Source organism: Strigops habroptila, chromosome 4, assembly GCF_004027225.2.
Source record: "Strigops habroptila isolate Jane chromosome 4, bStrHab1.2.pri, whole genome shotgun sequence".
Lineage (NCBI taxonomy): Eukaryota > Metazoa > Chordata > Aves > Psittaciformes > Psittacidae > Strigops > Strigops habroptila.
Window position 1 is genome coordinate 27,409,695 of NC_046358.1, and position 23,973 is coordinate 27,433,667.

Sequence of the window (23,973 nt, forward strand, 5' to 3'; positions counted from 1 at the left end):
AAATAGCAGTCTTCCATTAACCTTGTTGGAATAACAGAGAAATGGACTGTTATTAGACCCTTCTATATAGCACTCGTGAGGCTGCATTTACAGTATGTGTGGTTTTATTTTTGTACCTCCCCATTCAGTCCTGACATGGGAAACACTCCTGTTGCAGGCTGTTGGAGACTGCCTATCTCCAAACTATACAAGAAAGTTTGGTCCACTGGATTTTAGCACTCTTCTCCTAAATATTCCATAAAAAGAGAGTTTATCTTCACTTCCTGCTTGCTGTCCCATACATACAACACAGTGTTTGCTCCTTTTTCTTGCAGGCAGTTCACAAAGCCCTGCTGGAAGTTGACGAGGCTGGAACTGGGGCTGCAGGAGCCACATCAGTAATCCTTACCAGAGTTCTCCATCCTTCTGTTACCATCAAATTTAACAGGCCTTTTATTATCTTGATTTCTGACAAAGAAACCCACACCACACTTTTCCTGGGGAAAATTGTCGATCCTACTAAGAAATAATTGCTGAATTATTTGTCATACTGTGATTTGGCATGAGTTATAATGGCTACAGGGTTTGCACATGCAGGCTAGTTAGTGCTACTAACTACTCTCTGATTGAGGGATATTCAGAGTAAATGAGGAATTACCTTATCAAATCGATAAGAAAAAAAAAAAAAGTGGAAAAAACTCTCAGCAATTGGCAGTTTTTAAATGTAACATTTTCCCCAATGGAGTAATTCAAGTTATTAATATGTTTTCCATATTTTCCTAGGAAGACTTTTTTTTTGTAAAGTATGCTTGTTATTTTTAAAAGCAGTTTTGTCCAAATTGCTTTCAATTTCGGGTTATTCACAAAGAGCTTTATCACAACCAGAATAAGTTCCTTGCAATTCTAGTATGTCTTTTCCAGGCCTTGTTGATGATCAATATTCATCTGAGCTGGTCCTTTCAGAGTCCTTTCTTCCTTACACAGCTCTTTGCTGCCTAGGCTGTTGCTGTTTACCCTTAACCAACCTATCCTTTCTCACATGTTCCAAACCTTTGCCTAGGACATCTTAAAAAAATATTGACAAAAAAAAAATAATTCCTGAGACAGTAGACTTATTTTGCTATAGCAGTCACTGTAAGTGTCTTTTTGCAGTTCATAGGGTCAGCAAAAAACTTTGAGAGACAGTGACATTAGGCATAAACTGTCAAAGAATTGTGCGATCATGTTACCCATGAATTATTGCTATGCCTGATGAATAAAATAAACATTGTTATTTAAATCCATCACTTAAGGACTGACTCCAGTCTTTTGCTGTCATTCTATATATCTCTTAAAATCAACAAAAACTTTAATTCAGTCTTATTAACATAGCAGGGTGCCTGTAAAATATGTTTCAAAGGCAGTTAAATCAGTTCAACTTTTCTTATATGCAGATGGTGATTCTTTGCATGCTCTCCTTTTGTGCCTACTTAGGTAAAACCTGTTTTCAAGAAATACATAAACACTCTCTTGCAGATGTGGGTCTGCAGATCACCCACTCTTACTGCACTGGAGCACTGAGGCACACTGCTCAGCCTTGCTGAACTCTATTGTGCAGCTGCTGTCTCAAGAAGAGGGTGACTCCTGCTTTGACAGTTGCTCTCTCACTACACCGCTTGGACTTTTGTCATTGCATATTGATCCTGGATGAATTTTTTTACAAGTGGAGTTTAGTGTCTGGGAAGATGGTAGTCCTGAATGTACCTTGCTCATTTCTACAGTGGTCCTGGCAACGTGCTACAAGCACTGCAAGAGGGATGCAAGCCCCAAATGAAGAAACAAGCTCCCCATCCCTGACATCTCTCCATCTCTGACTTTTCCTTTCAAACTTGGTCCATCATGCACAGATGTGCTTTATTGAGATCCATTAGTGCTTGTAGCACAGGTTTGGTTTACAGGGGGTATGCTTCCGACTCAAGGAAACTCAGAGACTACTGCTTTATATGAGTCCCGACTCAAGGAAACTCAGAGATTACTGCTTTATATGAGTCCCTTTGCTCCAAGCAGCAAGAACTCAGCGGAAGCCCTGAGCTATTGCTTCTGCTGGGACAAGATACCATCACTCAGTGGACTGGGAGATACCACGCCTTTGTGCAAAGCAGCGGCTTTTACAGAGTTGAGATAAATGATAACTTGCTGTGGTGTGAGACAGCCTGCTCTGCGGTGGTTGTACAAACTCAACAAAAGCTGGGAACAGCTCCAGTGAGATCGCACCCTGATGAATCTGTGTAGCACTGATTAGAAGGTAGCATGGTGAGATTTTAATCAGAATGGGGTGGCAGAAAAACAAGTTCTCAGCCTGTTGCTAAAGGGAAAGAGGTTAAGAAAAATCTTACAGTTGCTAGGGCAGAGTGGAGTCTTTGGGAAATAACACATGAAACAATTTCCTGCCCCATCCTCTTCTCAAGCCTTTGCTTTTGAGGGTGGAGGCAAGGAACTGCAGCAGGAGAGCTGCACTGGGAGTTTCACACTGGAGTGTGAGGGGTGACTGCTCCTGATAAAAGTATCAAACAGGGCATCTTTGAATGCTGGATGGGTTTGGGAGGTATCTACCAAGATTAGGGTATCTCCACAGTTGTCCTCCAGCTGAGCAACTTCATGCTCCATACCAACAGGTTGGCCTGCGGTATGGCAGGGACCTGGAGAGGGAAGATGGATTGTTTCAAATCTCTCTAGAAGAGGAGGATGTGGGGAGGACAAGAAATAAATTAGTCTTGTACCATACATACATGAAAGGCACAAAAATGCCTATAGTTTACAATATAGAGATCCATAGAGCCTGGGGACTGAACATACCTGGCTGATGCTACTTTCAGCATAGCCCTGATGATATTCTTTAGGAACTGGACAATTCTGCAAAGATTTTGTGAGGAGCCAGGGTATTTTGGTTTAATTCCAAGAAAATCTAATTGTGTTGGTCTGCCGTGCATCATTTGTTCTTGTTCTTTTTGCCTGTCTTAATGTGTGATAGGGAACATTCCTCTTCATGCTGTCTAGTTGTATTCATGATAGAGAAGGAAAGGAAGGATATGATAGACGTAAGCAAAAATTTTCATTTAGGGACTGTGTATTCATCCTATCTGTGGTAAACACATGTCTTTTACATGTCTTTCATTCATCTTTAGGCGATTTTATTAACATCCTTTAACCTCTCACTACAACAAAATCAGACCTGATTAGGACAACTTAATCCCACACATGCATTCTCTCAGTCTATGGGACAGCTGGATTCAAACTAGCCCTGAAAGATAAATAGAGCTTCTGTATACCCTACCAAGTGCTATCCACCTCACTTTCCTGCAGTGACAGTCAGTAGAAGGCAATAATACAGCTTACAATGGTGTATGTGTCCCGCTATCATAAACATCCATAAACATCATGACCTGCTGTGGGCCATGACCTGACATGCTTACAGGAAGCTATTAGGAAAAGAACTTCTGTAAAGAGAGCATATTTCAGCTGAGAACCCCTGTGAGGGAAAATGGATGCACTGGACTCGGTCCCTGAAAGTCAGCCTAGCTGTGCCCTAGCAGAGCCAAGTGCCAGACTTTTCCTGGCAGCCTCTCAGCCATGTGGAAGACAGTAAGGTTGTTCTATCTAACCTTGTTTATGGTCCACTGGGACACTGTTTGCTGATGGGATATCTTCTGTCAGTAAAGCTCTGTTTGCTTTGCCTCATGGCAGTGTCCATGCACTATGTTGTCACAAGCCATGAGGCAGTGGGATCGCAGTACATGTTCACTGCATTTTACCTTTCGTCAGTAAGGAAAGGATCTGACTATATGCCAAAAGGCACAAAGCAATCAGATAATCACAGAAACACCAGATGCTCACATAAGCCATGCTATTCTGATGCCACCAGTACTGTGGACTTCCTTATTCTCAGCTATGCAATTTCAGCCTCAACCCTGGTATCTGGACAACTTGCCCTTAAATAGGCACAGCCTTCTACCCACAGCTGTGTCATTTGTTCAGCCCTTGATTGCTGCTACTATTTCAAGGAAATAGGAATTCACTCAGATGTAAGCCAACTCTATTCTAACTGTTTCAGTAAAATCAGTACAACAAAAGTAGCAGATTCTTCTTCCTCTACTGACTCTCGTTTCAACCATAGAATCACTAAGCTCTTAAAAAACAGATGATTTGGAGAGTTCCTGGCAGGGTGCTTTTTGTCTGTGGGTTCTGAGAACCAGTAGTGCCTGTATGGTATCTACAAGGCAGTCTCAGTGCCTCACAACCCAGCTCATTTTTAAATGCAAATGTTTCTCCAAAAGCTAAATATTCACTGTGGTGGGAACTAGAATGAGTGCAAGTTCTCAAGAGGGTAAGGAGTATAAAGACCACCATGGGCTGTGTATCTCCAAGTCCTGCAACACATCCTCTGAATCTTACCCATCCATCTAATATTCCCCGTTGAGTAGTGCACCTCTGTTCTTACCCATATGGGGTTGCTTTGATTAGATTTAAACTGAGCACATGTGTGATATCATCCCTTCCTTATAAACTATTCGCCAGCAAAGACTCATCTGGAAATAGCTTTTACTAAGTTCCCAGTCCTAGATATAATAGAGAACCTATTTTTAAATAACTTGGTAATTGTGCGTTCCTCAGACTAACAGTTTTAAAGAAAACTGTAATTCATTCTTTTCATGTAAATGTCCTTATGATTAATGCCCCGGTTATACAAAGTCAGCTCAGCACTGATGTTGCTGCAAATGACTTTGCTAGCTTCTTGCGAAAGACAATTTCCATGACAAAAGTAGCTTTTTAGTTCAATCCTATCCTTGCAAATGAATTAATTACAAGCAAATTAGCCTGACTTATACAAATGGGTCTTTACTTCTCTTATTTTTGATTGCGTTCAGTTTCTTTTCATAAGACATCTGGAAACAAAATACTTATGATTTAATACTTAGCAAGAAAGTATTCTTTGTGGTTGGAAAACTTCTGCTAACAGCAATGTGATGCTTATATGGAATGTCTGAAGAAGACTTGTGCAAATACGTTATTAAGGAAAAGTTGCTATATTGTTTACTATGTCTCATGTAGGAAACACAGACCACATGGAAGATGTGGTCCTCTATGGAAGGAAAATATTTGAAAGGAAAAAACAACATAAAATAAGATAATTCACTAAGTGTTGTAGTCATCATAGAGACTTTGATTGCAGCCAGGAAAGAATCTTGGAGCAAGAGAAAATGTCTGTGCACAGGGGAGATGAAAGATATAATGAAAAGCGGGTCCTAAAATGCATATGAATGTGAAAGTGGGCATATGCCTAGACTTCATTTAGGTATGCTGTTCACACAGATGCAGATACTTCAGCCATCAAAAAAGCCATACCATACCTCACGTATTCAAGGGACAGATACTAGAATGCGCAACTTGAATTCATTTTCTGTTCTTGTACCTTCTAAGTCTGAGCTATATCCCTCTGGTAAATCTTATAGGTTAAATTTTAAGACATTTTGGGCCTCAGTTGCCCCAGCCAAAGATTACTACCTCATGCCCATGCCTGTCATTGTGCTGCGTGTCATAGTCTTGACATATTCACAGGTGTGGCAAGGGTGGCTGAGAAGAGTCATCAAATAGAACTAAATATGCTCCAGCACTTCTAGCTGTATCTAGGCTGTCAAGATGGTACAGATGGTGCAGCAATCATGACAGAAAGCTTGTGTATGTACAGCCTCGATACTGAAGTGTCCATGGAGGCATGCTACTGTAAGCCATTGATAGAAATGGGATTGTGTTGACCTGCCAGAATGTGAGCTTCAGAGGCTAAGGGCAACCACACATTCTCTTCTTTTGCCTCCATTGAAACGGGGAAGAGAAATGTTGCATTAAACCATCTTGGAGACCTATCAGAATCCTCAACATCCCAAAGGCTTACAATGTCAAAGACTTTGAGAAAATGGATACAAGCAATGGAATCATATCATAAATTTAATTTTATTTAATATATTCATTCAGCTAGCTGACTTGCCTTCTGCTTCTTCACTGTAGCAAACAGTATTAATCTATTAAATACTAACAAATTATAACACTTTGCAAATTTTAGCCCTAATACTTTCTATCCAGCTTTGGAGCACAAAACTTTGTAACTCCAAAGTATCTGTATAAGGGATTTTCTTTGTGCCTGTTTAAGGCCATGTCTGCAACAGAAAGATAATGTAAGGCATCAATTTAAATTTAAATAGTAATGCCAAGTGGTTTCTCTGTGTAAGCAACTTCATTTTAAAATGAGAACTTTTATTCTCCAGCTAACTTATCACCTTAAAAGTTGTTTGCATAAGAAGGGATCCTTTACACCAAGAGATAAAAGTCTGTAGAGCAAATTCTGCTAGTAAAATGTTATTGTTTCAGTATACCAGTTATGAGTAGTAAGATCATTGCAAGAAGCCAAGCTTTTAGTGTGTTTCTGTTACACTGTTTTCTGCAGGTAGAACTGTAAGTATGGAGCCTCAAGTTATGGGGATTATGAGAAAAGGTGCCCTGTGCCACCATCTTCTGGTAAAATCAAGGAATGGACATGACAAATTCTGTCTTATTTTGAAACCAGAAAGAACAGCAGCTTTCTGGCTTGCTATTACTGTGCCAGTGGGCATTTTGATTTTCTCGTTAAGTTTTAGCCACAGGTTTGGTGAAATGCTGTACTTGAAAGGGTTTGGTGTTATGGCAGATAGTTCATGTACAGATCAACTCAGTAGTGGGGAAGGAGGCAAATTGAATCTTAGAAGTTATTGGGAAAGGAAAAAAAACCACAAACCAGATAGGAACATTGTGCCACTGTCTAAATCTCTGGATCATCCACAGGTGGATTCGAGCATGTGGTTTTGGTCCTATAATAATGGAAAGGATAAATGAGAACTGGACAATCTTTACAAACAGGTGGTAAGGTTAATCAAAGGTCTGGAACAGCTCCTGTTTGAGGTCACAGATCTTCAGCCTGGAAAAGGGGCAACTTAGAAGGCATAGAGGAGGCAAAAATTATTTGTGGCACAGACTGAGTTAATGGACACAATGTTCACCATTACGACATCTAATGCCAGAGCTACAGAACATCACATGAAGCATGTAAGAGTCAGATTTGAAGCCAATTAAAAGAGCTGGTTCTGCACACAGCAGACAGTGTATGTGGAGGGGAACACTGCAGGGTGATTCTGCAGCCCCACAGGTGTACCAGCCCAGAACTTGTTCCTCGTGTTCCTGATACACATACATTCCAGATGATTGAGAAGGCATGTTTTTAAAGGCATATCTTCACTCACAATGCAGCCTATAAACCATAAGCTTGCTGGGTAGACACTCAGTATTTTGTTTTTCCATTTCATGTTGCATCTGTTACACAGGAGTGTATTTCACAGGAGTAATTGCTGCTAAGGAATTCTTCTTTCTGGAAGCCCAGATCACCGATGGAGTGAGGAATGGCAGGACCTGGGTGAGAAGGCAGGGTGTCTAGCTGGGGGCAGATGGGGCAGTAGGGAAGAGTCTGAGAATGGAAACTTACAGGAGAGAGTAAAGGGCTTCCTTCACCCTATGTGCATCTTTCAGTGGACTGTAGATGCTCTTTTTTTCACACAGGGAAGAAGGGATTGAGTTCTGTGTTTACACAGCTGTGAGGATGATGGAGGGTAAGGAACTTGTACTTGCTCTTCATTTTTGTCCTAGAGTTTCCCCTGCGAGGCAGACCTGGGTGAGAGCACTTTCTGTGGAGAGTGTTTAGCCCCAAGGAGACTGAATAAAAGTTCTTGAGTTCTCAACCACTTCTTGCACTGCCAACCTCAAGCTCTTCTTATTAAGGGAAGGTGTGAGCTAATATAATAGGAAAGGTCAGAAAAAACTTCATTTACTCAGGTACAATGGACAGACTCCCTACTATGGGCTGCAGAAAGCAATGTGTTGTGTCCTTCTTCCATTACAGAGGCACTGGCACGAGATAAATCTAACCTATAAATAGGTGTCTTCTATATTAGAAATGTATTTCTGCACTGGCAAAGTTAATGCTTAGTGCTATCTATCCATAACTGTAGTTTTTGTACTGAGTGTAAAGCAGTGGAAACTTAGGTCAGCTGCATTTCTTTGGTAAGCAAACCACTTTCAGTCCAAAGCATACAATGAACAACAGGTCAAAGATGCATTATTTCATCATTTTCCAGTTCTGTAATTCATTGCCCACATTTGGAAAAGCCTTTCCAAAGTGCTTCTGCAGGATTCTAGTTTAATACTTAAAGAATCTCACTCAGAATCAGACAATAATTTAAGTTTGAAGGACTGCTGAGCTGGTCTGTTCAGTATCGATCACATACAGAGGTATAGCCTGTTTGCTTTCCCAGTCGCTATTACTTCATCTAAGCAAATATCTTTTATATCCCATGTTTTCATATACACTTGCTGGATTTGCTAACTGAATATTCACCCAAACCAATTTTATCATAGTTCTTCAGTAGGTTTTATAATGTAACTACAGTAAAGCTTGGATTTAGGAGCATTATGCTTTTAGTAATTGATTTTTAAATTCTGTCCTCCAATGGTACCTGTTAATGAATGACAGAACCTCAACTGAAATATATGGTGATCTGGAACATCCAGTCTGGTTATAAAATGTTATGAAACAGTTGTAATGTTTACAGAACCTACTCTTCATTCGTCCTGTACTGCTAAATCACTCCACTGAGTTTTGGACTGCCTACAAGCTCACCTGAAGAGGATGCACAAGAAAAGCTAATGGTGCTAAAAATGGAGATACATCATTATTAAAAGGTAATATATAATAAATTGTTGGGGTTTTTTTCTCAAGGAAATGTAAGGATGATGAAAAGATTCATGGTAGTTAATGAGAAATGGAGTCCAATGAACTCTGAGAACTTAGAAAATGTGACTCATATAACCTCAAGCACAAAGAAAATAAAGCAACCAACTTGGTTTCCAAAGGAAACAACATCACATTTTCATGTTTGTAGCCTTCTCTTAGCTACCTTCCATAACACTGCAGCTTATTGTCAAATTTTGGTCACACTTAACAGAAAGGTAGGAGATTGAAAAACCATTCTGCTATGCTGTGAAAATCAGCGAAATACAGCTTTGTGATCCCTGCTGTGGAGAAGGCAGGCAGGACTCAGCTGCTTTAAATTTCACTGCAGCAAGCAATGAGCACATGTCAGGGAGTCCAAGCCCCTGCCCTCGCTTTAGTCCTAGCCCCAGTCCTGTTATCCTGCCTGGTTGGAGTCATCCTGGAGGCTGGGGAGTACAGCTGTGGTTATTGTGGTGAGGAAAGCCATAAATCCTTAGTAAACTAGGCTTTGTCAACTTCATTTCTTACAGAACAGTTTGGTTTTTATTGTCTGTATTAGAGTGTAGTGAGTGCCACCATGTTTCCTCTGAGTCAGTTTTAGGGGTCTTTTATTTTTTAATAGGAGTGCCATTTGGGGGGGGAAAGTTCATGAATGTTTCTACTATGAAAATTTCATGTGTTGACGATAGGACAGTTTGCCTATAAGGGAGCTGAATACTAAATCATTGTATTTCAACATCACCTAAAGACAGGAGTTTCTACCTCATCACAACTTGCTGGAAGGAGTTTACATCTAACTAAAAATTAAATAATAAAATCATGATAACTAATGGCATATTCTTTTCCAATCACAGATTCTCTGAAAGAGTTCACATCACTCTACCTGGGTATTTACAGCCTAATCAACTTATTTCATTGACTTACTTTTAATATACTTTTTTTTTTCTCCCTTTCATTTACATTTGAAAGTGATTTTTTTCAGGGTTTTTTTCAACAAAATCTCAGTAAATAAACTTAAAATATTTTTACATCACTTCATATCAGGGTGGGAAAAAGCTAATTTTTTTTACCTTTTAGCAAAAAGTGTTTTAAAACAATAGCATGTACAATCTAGTAACTATATAGTTCTTGAAAGCTCTTAAAAGGTCTTTTGAAGTTATTGTTATGTTATCAAAACATTATAATTAATTTGAGACAGCATTTCTTCAGGTTTTTTTCAATTCAAATCATAATGCATTAATTATTGCCACAGGTCCTGATTTAGCACAGATAATGATTATCTTTAGCGGAACTACTCACACACTGCTCATATGACTAGAACTAATGACACTTGCGCACTTGTGCAATCAGGTATCATATTCAAAAACAATTCCTAGGGCCTTTGTTTCTTATTCTACTTGAATTGTCCTCGGAGGGAAGCCTAAGTTTCCTATCTCACAGGCTTTTGCTTGCATTTATTAGATTAACACATCAGACTAGTTGATCTTTGTCCAGTACTCTGAATACCTATAGGGGTGTGTGTGCTTATGTATATAAATGTCTTTCGCACATAGATGAAAACGCACACAATTATTCACACACAATTATCTGCACATCTCACCTAAGTAGTTTTTATATATTATTTGAGCAGAAAATCCTCAGAAGGAAGGCTGGGAATTGCCTATCCCTTCATTTTCTCATCAGTCTCTTGCAACATGAATTAATTCCTCTGCCAAGTGGATGATTTGGGTCTGATTCTCTCCGGTAGAATAGTTTGTAAGGCTTGAGGGTCTTGTATCTGGATCAAATGATACAGTGCTCTAGTCATTTGGTTAGCAAACAGAAGATTAGTACTGCTGAATTCAAAAAGAAAATGGTGTGTCCCGCCCTGCTTTACTGCAAGACTATATAGCCATATGAGACAAACATGGGGCAATAGCCTTGGTTTGAGCTTGAGGGGAAGAAGGCACAGTTCCCTTTCCAGTATTGCCTTCAGACTCCTGAATGCAGCTCCCCATCAGTGTGCTCCCATTCAGAGGTGTTGAACATCTCATGTGGGGCAGTTTGACACCTGACCTAGCTTGGGGCTCCTGCTCAGGAGTCAAATGCTTGGGAGCTTGCAGAGAGGAGCATGTGTGTCACTTGGGCCACTGCTATTTGCTATGTATTACCATAGTTCTCCCTTCTGGCAGAGGTTCTCATCTATGTTAATGCTCTTTTCTGAGAAGATGGTGAAATTCTTCACTAGTACAGTCTGAAAATAATTATTATATTCATAATTCACATTGTATTCCTTTTGAAGTTTGCATTTAATAAGCACATCTGCCATACGTCACTCTCCTGTGTATGGTTCAGCAGTAAATAACAAATCAAACACGTGAGCAGGCCATATCCGCATGACAAAATCCTTCTGACTTACAATACATCTTGTGCACTTTTCCTCTATTTTTATATTTAAAATAAAATTATCAAGAGTTGTACATGAAGAATTAATTTCTTGAAGACAGATGAAGCAAAACCTATATGAAGGAATGAGCTTGTCTGGGTTCCCTGATGGAAAAATGCAAGTTCAAATGGAAGCTAGAGTTGATGGAAAATGAGAAGTGTTGTCTAGGTCACCCCTTGTTTTTGGCTGTTAATTTTCTTCATAGTGGCTACTGTAGGTCTATGTTTTGGATTTGTGCTGAAAACACAGATGATCATGCACAGAAACACGGTTGATAATGCAGAGATTTTTTGTTATCGTTGAGCAGGACTTACGCAGAGTCAAGGTCTTTTCTTCCTCTCACAGCACCCCACCAGCAATTGAGCTAGGGGTGCACAAGCAGTTTGGAGGGGACAGAGCTGGAATAGCTGAACACAGCTGACCCAAGGGATATTCCATAATATACAGTGTCATGCTCAGCATATAAAGCTGTGGGAAGAAGAAAGATGAGGACATTTGGAATGATGGCATTCATTTGTCTTCCCAAGTAACACATGATGGAGCACATTCCTGGAGATGGCTGAATACCTGCCTGCCCATGGGAAGCAGTGAATGAATTTCTTGGTTTGCTTTGCTTGCAAATGCAGCTCTTGCTTTACCTGTTAAACTGTCTTTATCTCAACCCAGGAGTTTTCTCACTTTCAATCTTCTGATTCTCTTCCCTTCCTCACCTGGGGGAGTGAATGAGCAGCTGTGTGGGGCTTGGTTCCCGGCTGGGGTTGAATCATTACAGTCCTTTAGAACTTACTGTTAATATGACCAGTTGATGTCATTCTACAAAAATGTATACTAATTGTCAATATTAAAAAACTAAAGTTTAACATTGCTGAGAAAGCGTGTTCCATTTTTCCAGTGCGCTGAAATTTTTTGTTAGTGGGGGATTTTTTATTTATGTATTCTCTCCCTCTGATACCTTGGCAAAGTAGAAAACTGTATTACAAAAGGAAACAAAACGTAAGGCTGTAAAAGCAAGAAACCCCAGAAAACAGAAAAGAATACGCATTTGCTGGTTTTGAGGGTAAGGAAGGAATTATGTGTATTATCTTTTATATACATATTTTTCTTTGGCATAATGGAACCTGGAAAAGGAAGTCCTCTTGGTGGATTAGCTACTTCCTGGGCAACACAACATCACTGAACTGCTATCTTGTGATGTAGTAAAGCTGTAAGTCATAGTCCCATAAGACTCTCCAAGATACAGACAGAAATAAACGTGTTCTTGCTATTGCAAGCAACATAAAAATTTCCTCCTTATATGGTTTTAGACAGCATAGGAAGGTAGCTTGAAACAGTTCCACTTCCAGAATCTCTGAGGCTGATAAATATACTTTTGGTTAGAGAGTGAAGAAAATAACAAGTAATTGCTAGTAAAGTAGAAAGAACTTTGATTCTCAGCAGAGGTTATGTATATCGCTGGAGGGAAGGGATGCCATCCAAAGGGACTTTTACATGCTTGTGTGGTGGGCTGATGCCAACCTCGTGAAGTTCAACCAAGCCAACTGCAAGGTCCTACACCTGGGTCGGGGCAATCCCAGGCACAGCTACAGGTTGGGTGGAGACAAGATTCAGAGCAGCCCTGCGGAGAAGGACTTGGGGGTGTTGGTTGATGAGAAACAGAACATAAACCAGCAGTGTGTGCTCACAGCCCAGAAAGCCAATCGTATCCTGGGCTGCATCAAAAGGAGTGTGACCAACAGGTTGGAGGAGGTGATCCTGTCCCTCTACTCTGTTCTCGTGAGACCTCACTTGGAGTACTGTGTGCACTTCTGGTGTCCTCAACATAAAAAGGACATGGAGCTGTTGGAGCAAGCCCAGAGGAGGGCCACGAGGATGATAAGGGGGCTGGAGCACCTCCAGTATGAAGACAGGCTGAGAAAGTTGGGGCTGTTCAGCCTGGAGAAGAGAAGGCTGAGTGGAGACCTCATAGCAGCTTTCCAGTATATGAAGGGGGCCTACAAGGATGCTGGGGAGGGACTCTTAATCAGGGACTGTAGTGATAGGACAAGGGGTAATGGGTTCAAACTTAAACAGGGGAAGTTTAGGTTAGAAATACGGAAGAAGTTCTTTACTGTGAGGGTGGTGAGGCACTGGAATGGGTTGCCCAAGGAAGTTGTGGATGGTCCATCCCTGGCGGTGTTCAAGGCCAGGTTGGACAGAGCCTTGGGCAACATGGTTTAGTGCGATGTGCCCCTGCCCATTGCAGGGGGGTTGGAACTAGATGATCTTAAGGTCCTTTCCAATCCTAACTATTCTATGATTCTACCATTCTATATCTATGTTTTTCTTTGAAGGTAAGATATACTAAAGCATTTCATTGTGAGTGTAAGGTTCTGGTAACAGATTGAGACTGAGGGTAAAACGTTGTATATTATATCCCAAAGAAGGATATTATCAGAGTATTGTGGTTGTGAAGCGAAATGTTCAGTCTTTAGGAAATACCAGAATTAATATTGTCCAGCCCTGCTGTAATAAAAATGCTTGTTATAATGGGAATAGGCATGACATGTTTTGCCAGTGATTTAATGACACAGTTGTAGAGACACTCAGGTCTCGTGTCGCTCTTCTGGGGCTGGATACATTCTAATGGCTCATTTGTTTCTGTCTTCTACTAGCGTCTGCCCTCTCTTTCCTCCTCATTTTCTTCTACAGGCACTTACCCACCAGCTTTCATCCAACTTACCCATCCAACTTCCCTTCTTCCACTCTGCAAGATGGTTGCTTAATCCTCAGAGCTGCAACCATTTCTTCTCTGCAGCTTTGGTTATGGCAGGGGAGCATTTCCAGCAGGTCTTGAATATTCCCTGTCAGTTGCAGTGCCTTCCCAATGACCTTTTTCTTCATGGAAATTTACGTATGGGTAAATATCAACTGCATACAAAGTTTATAGATCCTCCTTGAACTGTGACTCTCAACAGCATGCAGTGTTACAGGGACAGCTTTGTTTTGGTGCTCCAAGGACAAATGCAGTGGTGGAAGGAAGGAATGCAAGGAGATGTATGCTGGCTTGTGTTTCTTGATTGCCTTTCAGACTTCCCCTACAGGTCCTGAACTTGGACCATAGGTTGAAAATCTCTACGTTATTGCAGTGCCAGTATGAGCTAAGAAATCTGTATTAGTATTTGTGTGCTTGCATGCATGCCCAATCAAAAATGAGTCATCCTTCAGGCCATCCTTCCATTTATCTCCTTTCTGCCTCACTGCTAATAAACAATCTGATCTCTATTAATGAAGATTTAGGATTATTGGTATGAGTTCACAGAGCTTGCTGAACTGAAAATACTCAAGTTCCTGTTTTTGATCTTGTAAATCTTATCCACTGGTTTATAAGCTATAATAGTCCAGCGGCCACATGCATTGGTGGCTACTTTTCGACAGTTCGTAATCCACTTGCAGTTACTGGGTAATGGTTCAGTGATTTACAGATTATGGATACTACTCTTACTTCAAAATCTGCTGGTTGCCATCAGCCTCTTTGGTTATTCCAACAAAGTGAAATCAACGGGATGGAGATTGCATATTTCACACCTACATTTTGGGAATGGTACTGTAACTGCTAAGTGGAATGAGAAAACCACCCTACACGATGGAGAGGAGTACTGTAGCGGCAACCAGATCTGTTAAAAAATTCATTTCCTGCCGTAGTTTGTCCTTGAGTAATCTGTGCATACATGACATTCAACCCTGAATATTCATCCAGTGATGCCAGCATGTCTGCTTTAGCACTGGCTGAATGGTGGATTGGCAGCCTGGTCTGTGTGCTGCTGGGGTCCCTTTCAGTTGCATATGATACAGAAGACTAATCTGAGGAAACAAGACATTCACTGACCACATGTCTCTCTTTGCAGCCAGTCTCTGGAACTGACCAATGTAAGTGTGGTTTCTTAGCAGTGGTGTTTGTGTATTTTGTAAAAAGCCATGGGAAAACTCTTCACCAATTCCCTAAATACTCAGCCATGAGTGATGGCCAACAGCAATGAGTGAATAGCTCTATTGACTGGAAATGTCTCACTAGAGTGGTAATCTCACATGATAGTCTCTAAAGAAACCTAGAGACTGTTCACCAATCACATATAGTCTGCTCCTCTTAAAAAAAGACCCAAAACCACTAAATGTGGTACCAAAAATTGTGACTTGGTAGGTATAAAGTAGAAGATTTCTAAATCCAAACCTTCTTTTGAAATCCTGACAGAGAGGTTACAACTATGGAGGAGATACAGCTCCTGTTCTGCTCCCTCTCATCTGCAGCCCAACACCCAGCACTGTTAGCTTGTGGCTGGGTTGGACAAACTGTCCAGAGTATCTAGTGTCATTACTGCTTGTTGTGCATCCTCTCTGGCAATTTTTATTTGAACTAATTAATGATTACCTGGGGTGCTTTGCTTAATCCTGTTCAATGGTACTGAAGAGAAGAAAGAACAGACAAGACCAGATGGGCACAGCAAGATCCTTTTTGTAGCAGTGTAAGTACCCTTTTAGTTTGCCCTTGGACTGTTTGCACATTACATGTGGGGGGAATTATGCTGTTGCATGGGAAGGACACTTTTTATATGTAAACAAAGAGATATACTTCATATGCAAAAAACCAAAACATGCCAAAAGCCAGCAAAAACTGGCTGGTAGTGAAGGAGATACATCACATAATTACATAAAGATTTGTTTTGGAAACAATAAAGATGCCTATAGACTTTGCTACCACAGTGATCCAATATTTTATCTTTTAAGGAACTGTAAGTACTTTGAAATTTTGGTCCTCGACAGTAAGATATGTGTTTATACCACGTTTTTGTTTAACACACATTTAATTCTCTCATTATTTGATGAATCGAGGAAGACTAACGGGGCTGCGGTAGCCATCCTACAACACTGAGTGAAAAACCAACTTCCTCCGCTTACTCTGGGGAAAAGGTTATAATCTTCCAGTTATTTGCAAATTTTTAAAAATTCAGTCCTACCCTATTTTTTAAAAGTCAATATAATCTAAATGACTGCTTTTGAGAGAGTACTTGGTTATACAAGTAGTGTATCAGGAGGCATATTTTTTCTGGGGATCACTGGCGTGTATTAGGAATGTGAAATATAAAAGTGTGGGATTTTAGAGAACAGATATGTTCTGAGAGCCTCATTTTACTTGGCTGGACACACAGAATGAATAAATTAATTTCCATGCCATGTTTCTATGTTTGTCTCTTTTCCAGAAACAGTTAAAAGGAAAATGAAGCCCACCTTCTCCTTGTGTTTATTGCTGGCTGGTTTGTATACTGTTGCCCAGTGTCATCAGCATCCTCGCTACCCCATTAAGCAGGATGATCCTAAAGGGACATATTACCCAGGACTCAGTTCTCGTGGGGAAGGAGTTTACCCAGTTAAGAACAAAACTTTTGGCAAACTAGTTTCCAGCAATGCTGACTTTGCGTTTTCATTTTACAAACTGATTGCATCTGAAGCAACTGATCAAAATATTTTCTTTTCACCCATAAGCATTTCTGCTTCCTTTGCAATGCTGGCACTTGGTGCCAAGTCAGCAACACTCACGCAGATTCTGGAAGGGCTTGCCTTTAACCTGGAAAAGACTCAGGAACAGGAAATACATGAAGGTTTTAGCCAACTCCTCCACATGCTGAACCGCTCAGACAGTGAACTCCAGCTGAGCCTGGGCAATGCCCTTTTTATAGAAAAGACACTAAAACCACTACAGAAGTTCCTGGATGATGTCAAAAGCTTTTATGAATCTGAAGTCTTTTCTACTGACTTTAACAATTCCTCTGGTGCAGAGAATCAGATCAACAGTTATATTGAGGAAAAGACACATGGAAGAATTGCTAAACTAGTGGAAAATCTTGATCCTTTCACCACAGTGGTTCTTGTTAACTATGTCTTCTTTAAAGGTAAGAAATATCAAAGCATGTGAAGGTTATAACTTTAATGCTTACTGATTATTACAGGGAATGAAAACAAGAGAAAGAAACTGTAGATTAAGTATTTTAAATGGAAAAAAACATGTTCAGTAGCTGGAAAATGCTGCATGTTGCTATAAAACCACGTATATTTCTTGTCAGTATGAATGTGTCCTCACCTGATTGAATGAAAAACTAGTGGGTTTTGGGGTTTTTTTAAACAATTATCTTTGTTGAGTTTGGTAAATTCTTTAATGTGTTTACAGACTCATGCTCTATTGAAAGATGGTGCTTTCAATATTATTTTTCTGTAATTGTCTTTAAGCACCTGAAATAGGAACCAAAAGGGCTGCATTGCTGTAACGCCTGGGGATGCAGTAGCTTGAAAAAGATATTTGCTCTAATTAAAGGAAGGCTGTGGGACTAGATCCTGTTTTATTCACCATGACCATTCCTCTTTGTATTCCACTGAATTGTTTTTCTTTTTGTCATAAGCCCAGTGGGAGAAACCCTTCAGTACTTCATATACAAAACAAGAGGATTTTTTTGTGGATCAGGAAACATCTGTAAAAGTTGACATGATGTATCGAAAGGGTTACTACAGAACTTACTTTGACGAAGAACTGTCCTGTTGGCTGGTTCAGATACCTTACAATGGAAATGCTGCAGCATTATTTGTTTTGCCTGACAAAGGGAAGATGAAACAAGTGGAAGATGCTCTCTTGAAAAGGACTGTATCTAAATGGGGAAAGTTAATCCGAGACAGGTGAGTGTTTTTGCTGAGGTGAGAGGTGACCATATTATAGATTAGCAGAGTTTATCTCACCAAGACAAAACATCAAAGGCCACGTTATTCTGCTGAACTCTGGTCACTTAATGGTACGTCTCTGTGCAGGATTTCTTTCTTAGTAGGAAAGTGAAAAAGAACTGTGGGTAGTGAGCATATAGGGCATTGAACTTGTGATCCATCTTGGGTTAAGTTCCTGCCTCAACCAGAAGTTGCTTGGCACCATGATGAGGATAGCAGGCCCTTGTTTCATATGGGCATTGTGAAACTACAATGGAGTAGCTATTGGGGGTTCAGGTGCTGAGGGCATTGTATGTAAAAGCAGAAATTTTACTCATTCGCCATTACTGCAGCTGCTTCTGTGGTGGCCCAAGCTCTGGTGTATATTCAAAAAACCTTGGGACAACTAGCTATGATTTCTTGAAAAAATCCTGATACCTAGCAGTAGTAGATCTGCTTGCCAGAGTTGGTACAGTTGTGTAGTGTTCACCCCACTGTGGAGGCAGAGCATAACATGGGCGCATTCTGCTCCAACCCTCCCCATTAGATAGCTAACCTGATCAGAAGTGCTACCTGAACCCTGAGAGCAGACTTCCAACATTTGGAAAAATAAATGTGAAGTGTCATTATACTGAAGCCATTGAGGAGTGTTACCTAGATGACAACTTGTCCCTATTTGTGTGATTTTTTGCAGGAAAATACATCTGCACATTCCAAAACTTTGTATTTCTGGTACATATGATGTGAAAAGGATAGTCAAACAAGTGGGGATGATTGATCTGTTCACTGAACAAGCTGATCTGTCAGGGATTACTGAGGAGCCTGGACTAATGGTTGCAAAAGTAAGTCAGGACATGAAACACAGTGACCACAGGATTTGTCTATTCCAAGGAACCTGACATTAATATCCCATTAAAAGCTTATCCCCGTCTCTCTGAAACATCTCTCAATCATCAACAGCTGCCTGACTGGAGGAAAAGCATTCCCTATGTTTCCTAAATCTGAAGCCAAACATGCTTACAAGGTTATACATACACGGTTGGAGGACAAGGAAGAAGGCATATATATAATTAGTGTTCTTTTAACTACTAAAGAAAATTATCCAGAGGTAGCACACTATCTTTGGTAAAATTTCCCCTAATTCTGCCTACAGAGGGCAAAAGGCTGTTATTCCTGCCATTCTAGTGCTCTAAAAAAGTTAGTTTTTTCAGCTAGATGATAGGGTAAATTCACAAAAATACATGACGCTGTCAAAGACAAAAATAAGTCTAGGCTAAATTACCAGGTTTCTTTGCTACTGGAGTTTCTTGCCATCAGTCATCTTGAGCACTCTTTGGCTGTCTGCTGTTTGAGGGTTACTCTCTGTGCACGTAGTGAAGGAGGCTAGCAGGAATGGTCTGATGGCTGATTGCATTGCCATGGGAAGGGGAATGGCTGGTGATGACCTTCCTAGAGGCCGGTGTTGCTGGGTCTTGTTCCAGGCAGGGCTCCCTTTGGCAAGAGCAAGGAGGGTGGCAGGCTGCTCTTTTCTCGCCAGGTTGTCATGTGGAGGCTGTTTCACTTTGTGTCTTTGCAGGTGATCCACAGAGCCATATTCAATGTTCACGAGAATGGCACTGAAGCAGCTGGAGCCACGGTTAAGGAGATTACCTGGAGATCTGGTGATTTTCCTCATCCACCTAGAATCAGATTCAACAGGCCCTTTCTCCTGATGATTCTGGATAAATACACCCGCACCATCCTCTTCATAGGGAAAATCATAAACCCTCTGAAAAATCACTGACTGACTAGAGAGCATGCGCTTATGCACATTGCTGGCTAAATTCCTGTGATCCAGGGAAACATCTGTGCATGCACACCACTATGTACTAGTGCTCATCTTTCACCCATTATCCTTATATACATTATTAATCCCTTAAAAAACAAACCCTATTTTTCCTTGTCCAGAAGTCACTGGTACTTCCGCCAGTCTATAGCTGGGGATAGCTTGCAGTGACAAGTCACTTTTCACCAGATTTTTAAAAATCTCTTCCTGACATGCTCCTGTGGGGTATTTGAGATGGTTCAAAGTCTTTGGATGATGTAGCTACTGCTGTACACTCATGGTGTGTGTACTGGACATCAGGCAAACGGAATCAGGGACAAGAAGGTGTAAGGTATAAACCTTGTCTGTTTAATACACTAACATTTGATGACTAGTGTTAAATACAGATTCCCTTAATATTGAAGTGGATTTCCATTAATTTATTTGGTTTTTAACCAAGTATGGTGTGAAGCTGCAGGATCAGTGACTGGGACACTGGAAGACACACGAACTTAAAGGGTTGATGATTGCGGCTGGTTTAGCTCGCCTCCCATTTTCCTCCTCGGAGGAAGCCCTCCTCATGAAGACAAGAACATTGTTTTTGCTTTACGAATAATATTTATTTTACTAAGGAAGGAAGCCACGGCAGCAAAAAGACTCTGTTTTTTTCTGCTAATATAGCTATTATTGCCAATGCAGAGATAAAAGTATGGTGGACCAGTACCTGGCATAGCACCAGTTTCCTTTTTATGGATTTATTGTCACTGTCATTTCTCTTTTCTCCTACTGATGCCACTATTACACTTTCCAGCTAGACATGTCAGACTGCAGTAGAAAAGAGGAGGAATAAAAAATTTTAACTCTATAGAGTTTGTATTTCCTCAGGAGGAACAGCAGAGCTTTCCTAGGGACTGTTAACATGCTTTAAACTACCATAGACACGCATAGATATTGCAGGTAAGATTTGAGAAGTCAACTTCCTAAATGGTAGGAGTGGATTGCTGGTATGGAGTAAAAATATACTGTGAATTGACATTTGTACCTTTTCACTTTTAAGGTTTCTTGAGTCTAACTTATTGCTATTATGTTGTTTTATAGTGAGACAACTGAGAGGATTTTAACATACCAGCTACATTAGATAGTTGTATAGTTGTGAAAGGAAAGAAACACAAATCAGTCAGTAAATATTGTATTTTTTTCTTTAATTTTTTTAAATCAACATGTCTCATTAAATATAGAAAGCCAATGAAAGTGCTTAAATTACAGATTGGTAAAATATTTTGCAATAGGATATCTCAAACTGGTAGGAAAAAACTGAAACATAAATGGCAACTTTTTAGACTTTAGTGTCTTAAAATATCTGTGAAAAATATAACTTAAAAGTTATGGTGAATATTTCTAAAATATAATTATTTTGATTTGTTTGGGGATCTTTACTTTTTTTGAAATTAAATTATTGATATCAACATTAGTAAATTGTAGCTGTAAGTATACTAATAAGGAACATAAGAACCTTTCTACATCTTTCTGCCAGCCATGTAACGCTTCACATTCACTCTGAAAGGCCTCCTCAGAATCAAGTAAATTATTAACAAAAGTTTCTTAATCATAACTGTGTTTAATCTGTTCAATATTTAGTAAAAAACAGCTGTCTTCATACCTCTAAACATAAAAGGGCTTGGTCTTAGTGTAATATAGATAAACAGATTCTACAGAAAATAATTTAAAAATTTTTGGCAAATCTCAGGGCTAATTCAGGACAGTGTGCCAAAGTCCAGCTTTGAAATGACAAACAACTCTGTAGGCAAATACCAAAAGACTTTGTGTTTGTTGTACCTCATGGACCTCAGATCAATAGTCTCCATTTGTTAGTAGGAAAAAAACCCCAAACCAAAACTAAATGACATTTTGCCAATCAGATCTCACTGAGAGGTAACCTTGTTGCTTAATTAATTTGAAAGTAGGTGGAGAAAAAACAAGCTGATTTAAAAACTGGATAAATAAAAAATATCACGTTGGTAGGGAATCATCTTCAAGTGGAAGTAGGAACCATATACATGTGTCTTGCCTTGGTTTTCTTTCTATTTTGACTAAAATCAGGGAATGTCCTGATTTGCTGCATCACTAGAAGTGCGCAGCAAATTTGCGTGGTAAATAACAAGTACAGAAGGATTGCACAACAGTCCAAAACTGTCAGCCTTAAGGTTATCGCAAATCCAGTCCAGTCATGGTTTGTGCAGGACAGTGTTTCTCATCAAACAGGAGATATCATAGGATCATACCATAATTTAGATCATAGAATCATAGAATAGTTAGGATTGGAAAGGACCTGTCCTGGGTTCAGCTATAGCAGTCATTTTTCTCCTGCTTAGTAGCTGGTGCAGTGCTGTGTTTTTTAACTTTCAGCCTGGGAACAACGCTGATAACACCGATGTTTTTAGTTGTTGCTAAGTAATGTTTATTCCAACCAAGGACTTTCTCAGTCTCATGCTTTGCCAGGGAGGAGGGGAAGCCGGGAGGAAGCAGAGACAGGACACCTGACCCAAACTAGCCAAAGGGGTATTCCATACCACAGCACGTCATGCCCAGTATATAAACCGGGGGGAGTTACCCGGAAGGCCCTGATCACTGCTCGGGTCGGGCTGGGTATCGGTCGGCGGGTGGTGAGCAATTGTATCCTCTCCCCTTGTTATTTCACTAATCGTTATTATCATTGGTGGTAGCAGTAGTGGTTTTGTGTTATACCTTAGTTGCGGGACTGCTCTTATCTCAACCCGTGGGAGTTACATTCTTCCCATTCTCCTCCCCATCCCTCCGGGAGCGGGGGGAGGAAGAAGTGGGGGGGGGGAGTGAGCGAGCGGCTGTGTGGTTCTGAGTTACCGGCTGGGCTCAAACCACGACAGGACCTTAAGATCATCTAGTTCCAACCCCCTTGCAATGGGCAGGGACACATCGCACTAAACCATGTTGCCCAAGGCTTTGTCCAACCTGGCCTTGAACACCGCCAGGGATGGACCATCCACAACTTCCTTGGGCAACCCATTCCAGTGCCTCACCACCCTCACAGTAAAGAACTTCTTCCGTATATCTAACCTAAACTTCCCCTGTTTAAGTTTGAACCCATTACCCCTTGTCCTATCACTACAGTCCCTGATTAAGAGTCCCTCCCCAGCATCCTTGTAGGCCCCCTTCATATACTGGAAAGCTGCTATGAGGTCTCCACTCAGCCTTCTCTTCTCCAGGCTGAACAGCCCCAACTTTCTCAGCCTGTCTTCATACTGGAGGTGCTCCAGCCCCCTTATCATCCTCGTGGCCCTCCTCTGGGCTTGCTCCAACAGCTCCATGTCCTTTTTATGTTGAGGACACCAGAAGTGCACACAGTACTCCAAGTGAGGTCTCACGAGAACAGAGTAGAGGGACAGGATCACTTCCTTTTTATTTGTTTTCTAATATATAACAAGTAAATAGCCACATCCTGTTAGCATTGTCTTGATACTGAATAACCTATTATGTTCTTGTACTGCATGATATTGTTCTTTCTGCATGTCACTTTTAGGACATAATGACAAAGAAAATGTTAGGAAGGTTTATAGAGTTCTGGTGGGGATTGATACCATGATATTTCAGGGACGGTGAGGTAAGAGTGTCTCCTTAATGACAGCATGCTTTTCCTGGTGTTCATCATTGATCAGCACATTCCATTAATTGGAAAATAGTTATCCCATGGGAAAATAGTGCCATTCATGTCACATATCCATGACTTGGGGGTATCTGATTTCTGAAAATCAGATATCATGTATTTCATTATGTATCCAAACTGTCTAGCAATTCTCACACAATTAGTAATTAACAGATATTTCTGGGCAATAGTATGTGAATTTCTCAGCTCTTGAAGAACTTGGTGATTACTCATGGCTAAAAACCTGGCTTCTATGGCCACCAGTAACTTGGCAGCTATGAAGGTGCTGTGGCTGAGATCCACACAGACGGTGTCCATTGCATGCTAGTCACACTAATATCTAGGTTCAGGAAGCCCTTGTGAAAGATGTATTGCTTAAGGCAGTGCTTTCCTGCAGCCTACACAGAGCCTTGGTAACCCCAAATACTTCATGAATATCCCTGGCATATGTCAGATGGAGTTACCACCAATGTAATCGCTTATGTGAGGTATGGGCTCAGAATGGCGGGTCTGAAATCATCAACAGTTTCATTGTT

At 40.5% G+C, this 23,973-nt stretch overlaps 2 protein-coding genes and 1 long non-coding RNA gene across 3 annotated transcripts in view; all 3 read left to right on the forward strand.

Moving 5' to 3' along the window:
- LOC115606377 overlaps positions 1-636 on the forward strand; it is a 37,930-nt gene extending 37,294 nt beyond the window's left edge. The window contains exon 10 of the mRNA XM_030482216.1: positions 315-636. Within this exon, the coding sequence (XP_030338076.1) occupies positions 315-509 (195 nt within the window). The 3' untranslated portion in view covers positions 510-636. The remainder of the gene's footprint in view (positions 1-314) is intronic.
- Positions 637-1,716: 1,080 nt separating this feature from the next.
- LOC115606123 lies at positions 1,717-4,088 on the forward strand. Its single transcript, XR_003990820.1, has 2 exons — positions 1,717-1,965; positions 2,008-4,088. It is a non-coding gene; the product is annotated as an uncharacterized LOC115606123 (long non-coding RNA).
- A 10,825-nt stretch (positions 4,089-14,913) lies between these two features.
- Positions 14,914-21,405, forward strand: LOC115606124 (alpha-1-antitrypsin-like). The gene is made up of 5 exons (XM_030481504.1): positions 14,914-15,733; positions 16,469-17,158; positions 17,663-17,933; positions 18,649-18,796; positions 19,531-21,405. The coding sequence occupies exons 2-5, from the start codon at positions 16,486-16,488 to the stop codon at positions 19,735-19,737; spliced, it is 1,299 nt and encodes a 432-aa protein (XP_030337364.1). The 5' UTR covers positions 14,914-15,733; positions 16,469-16,485; the 3' UTR covers positions 19,738-21,405.
- The last annotated feature ends 2,568 nt before the right edge of the window (positions 21,406-23,973 follow it).

Bases quoted from the DNA above. Each gene is read 5' to 3' on its own strand.
- LOC115606124 (XM_030481504.1), top strand. From the start codon at position 16,486: ATGAAGCCCACCTTCTCCTTGTGTTTATTGCTGGCTGGTTTGTATACT. The intron at 17,159-17,662 runs GTAAGAAATATC...TTTTGTCATAAG, and splicing joins TAACTATGTCTTCTTTAAAG to CCCAGTGGGAGAAACCCTTC. The intron at 17,934-18,648 runs GTGAGTGTTTTT...GATTTTTTGCAG, and splicing joins GGAAAGTTAATCCGAGACAG to GAAAATACATCTGCACATTC.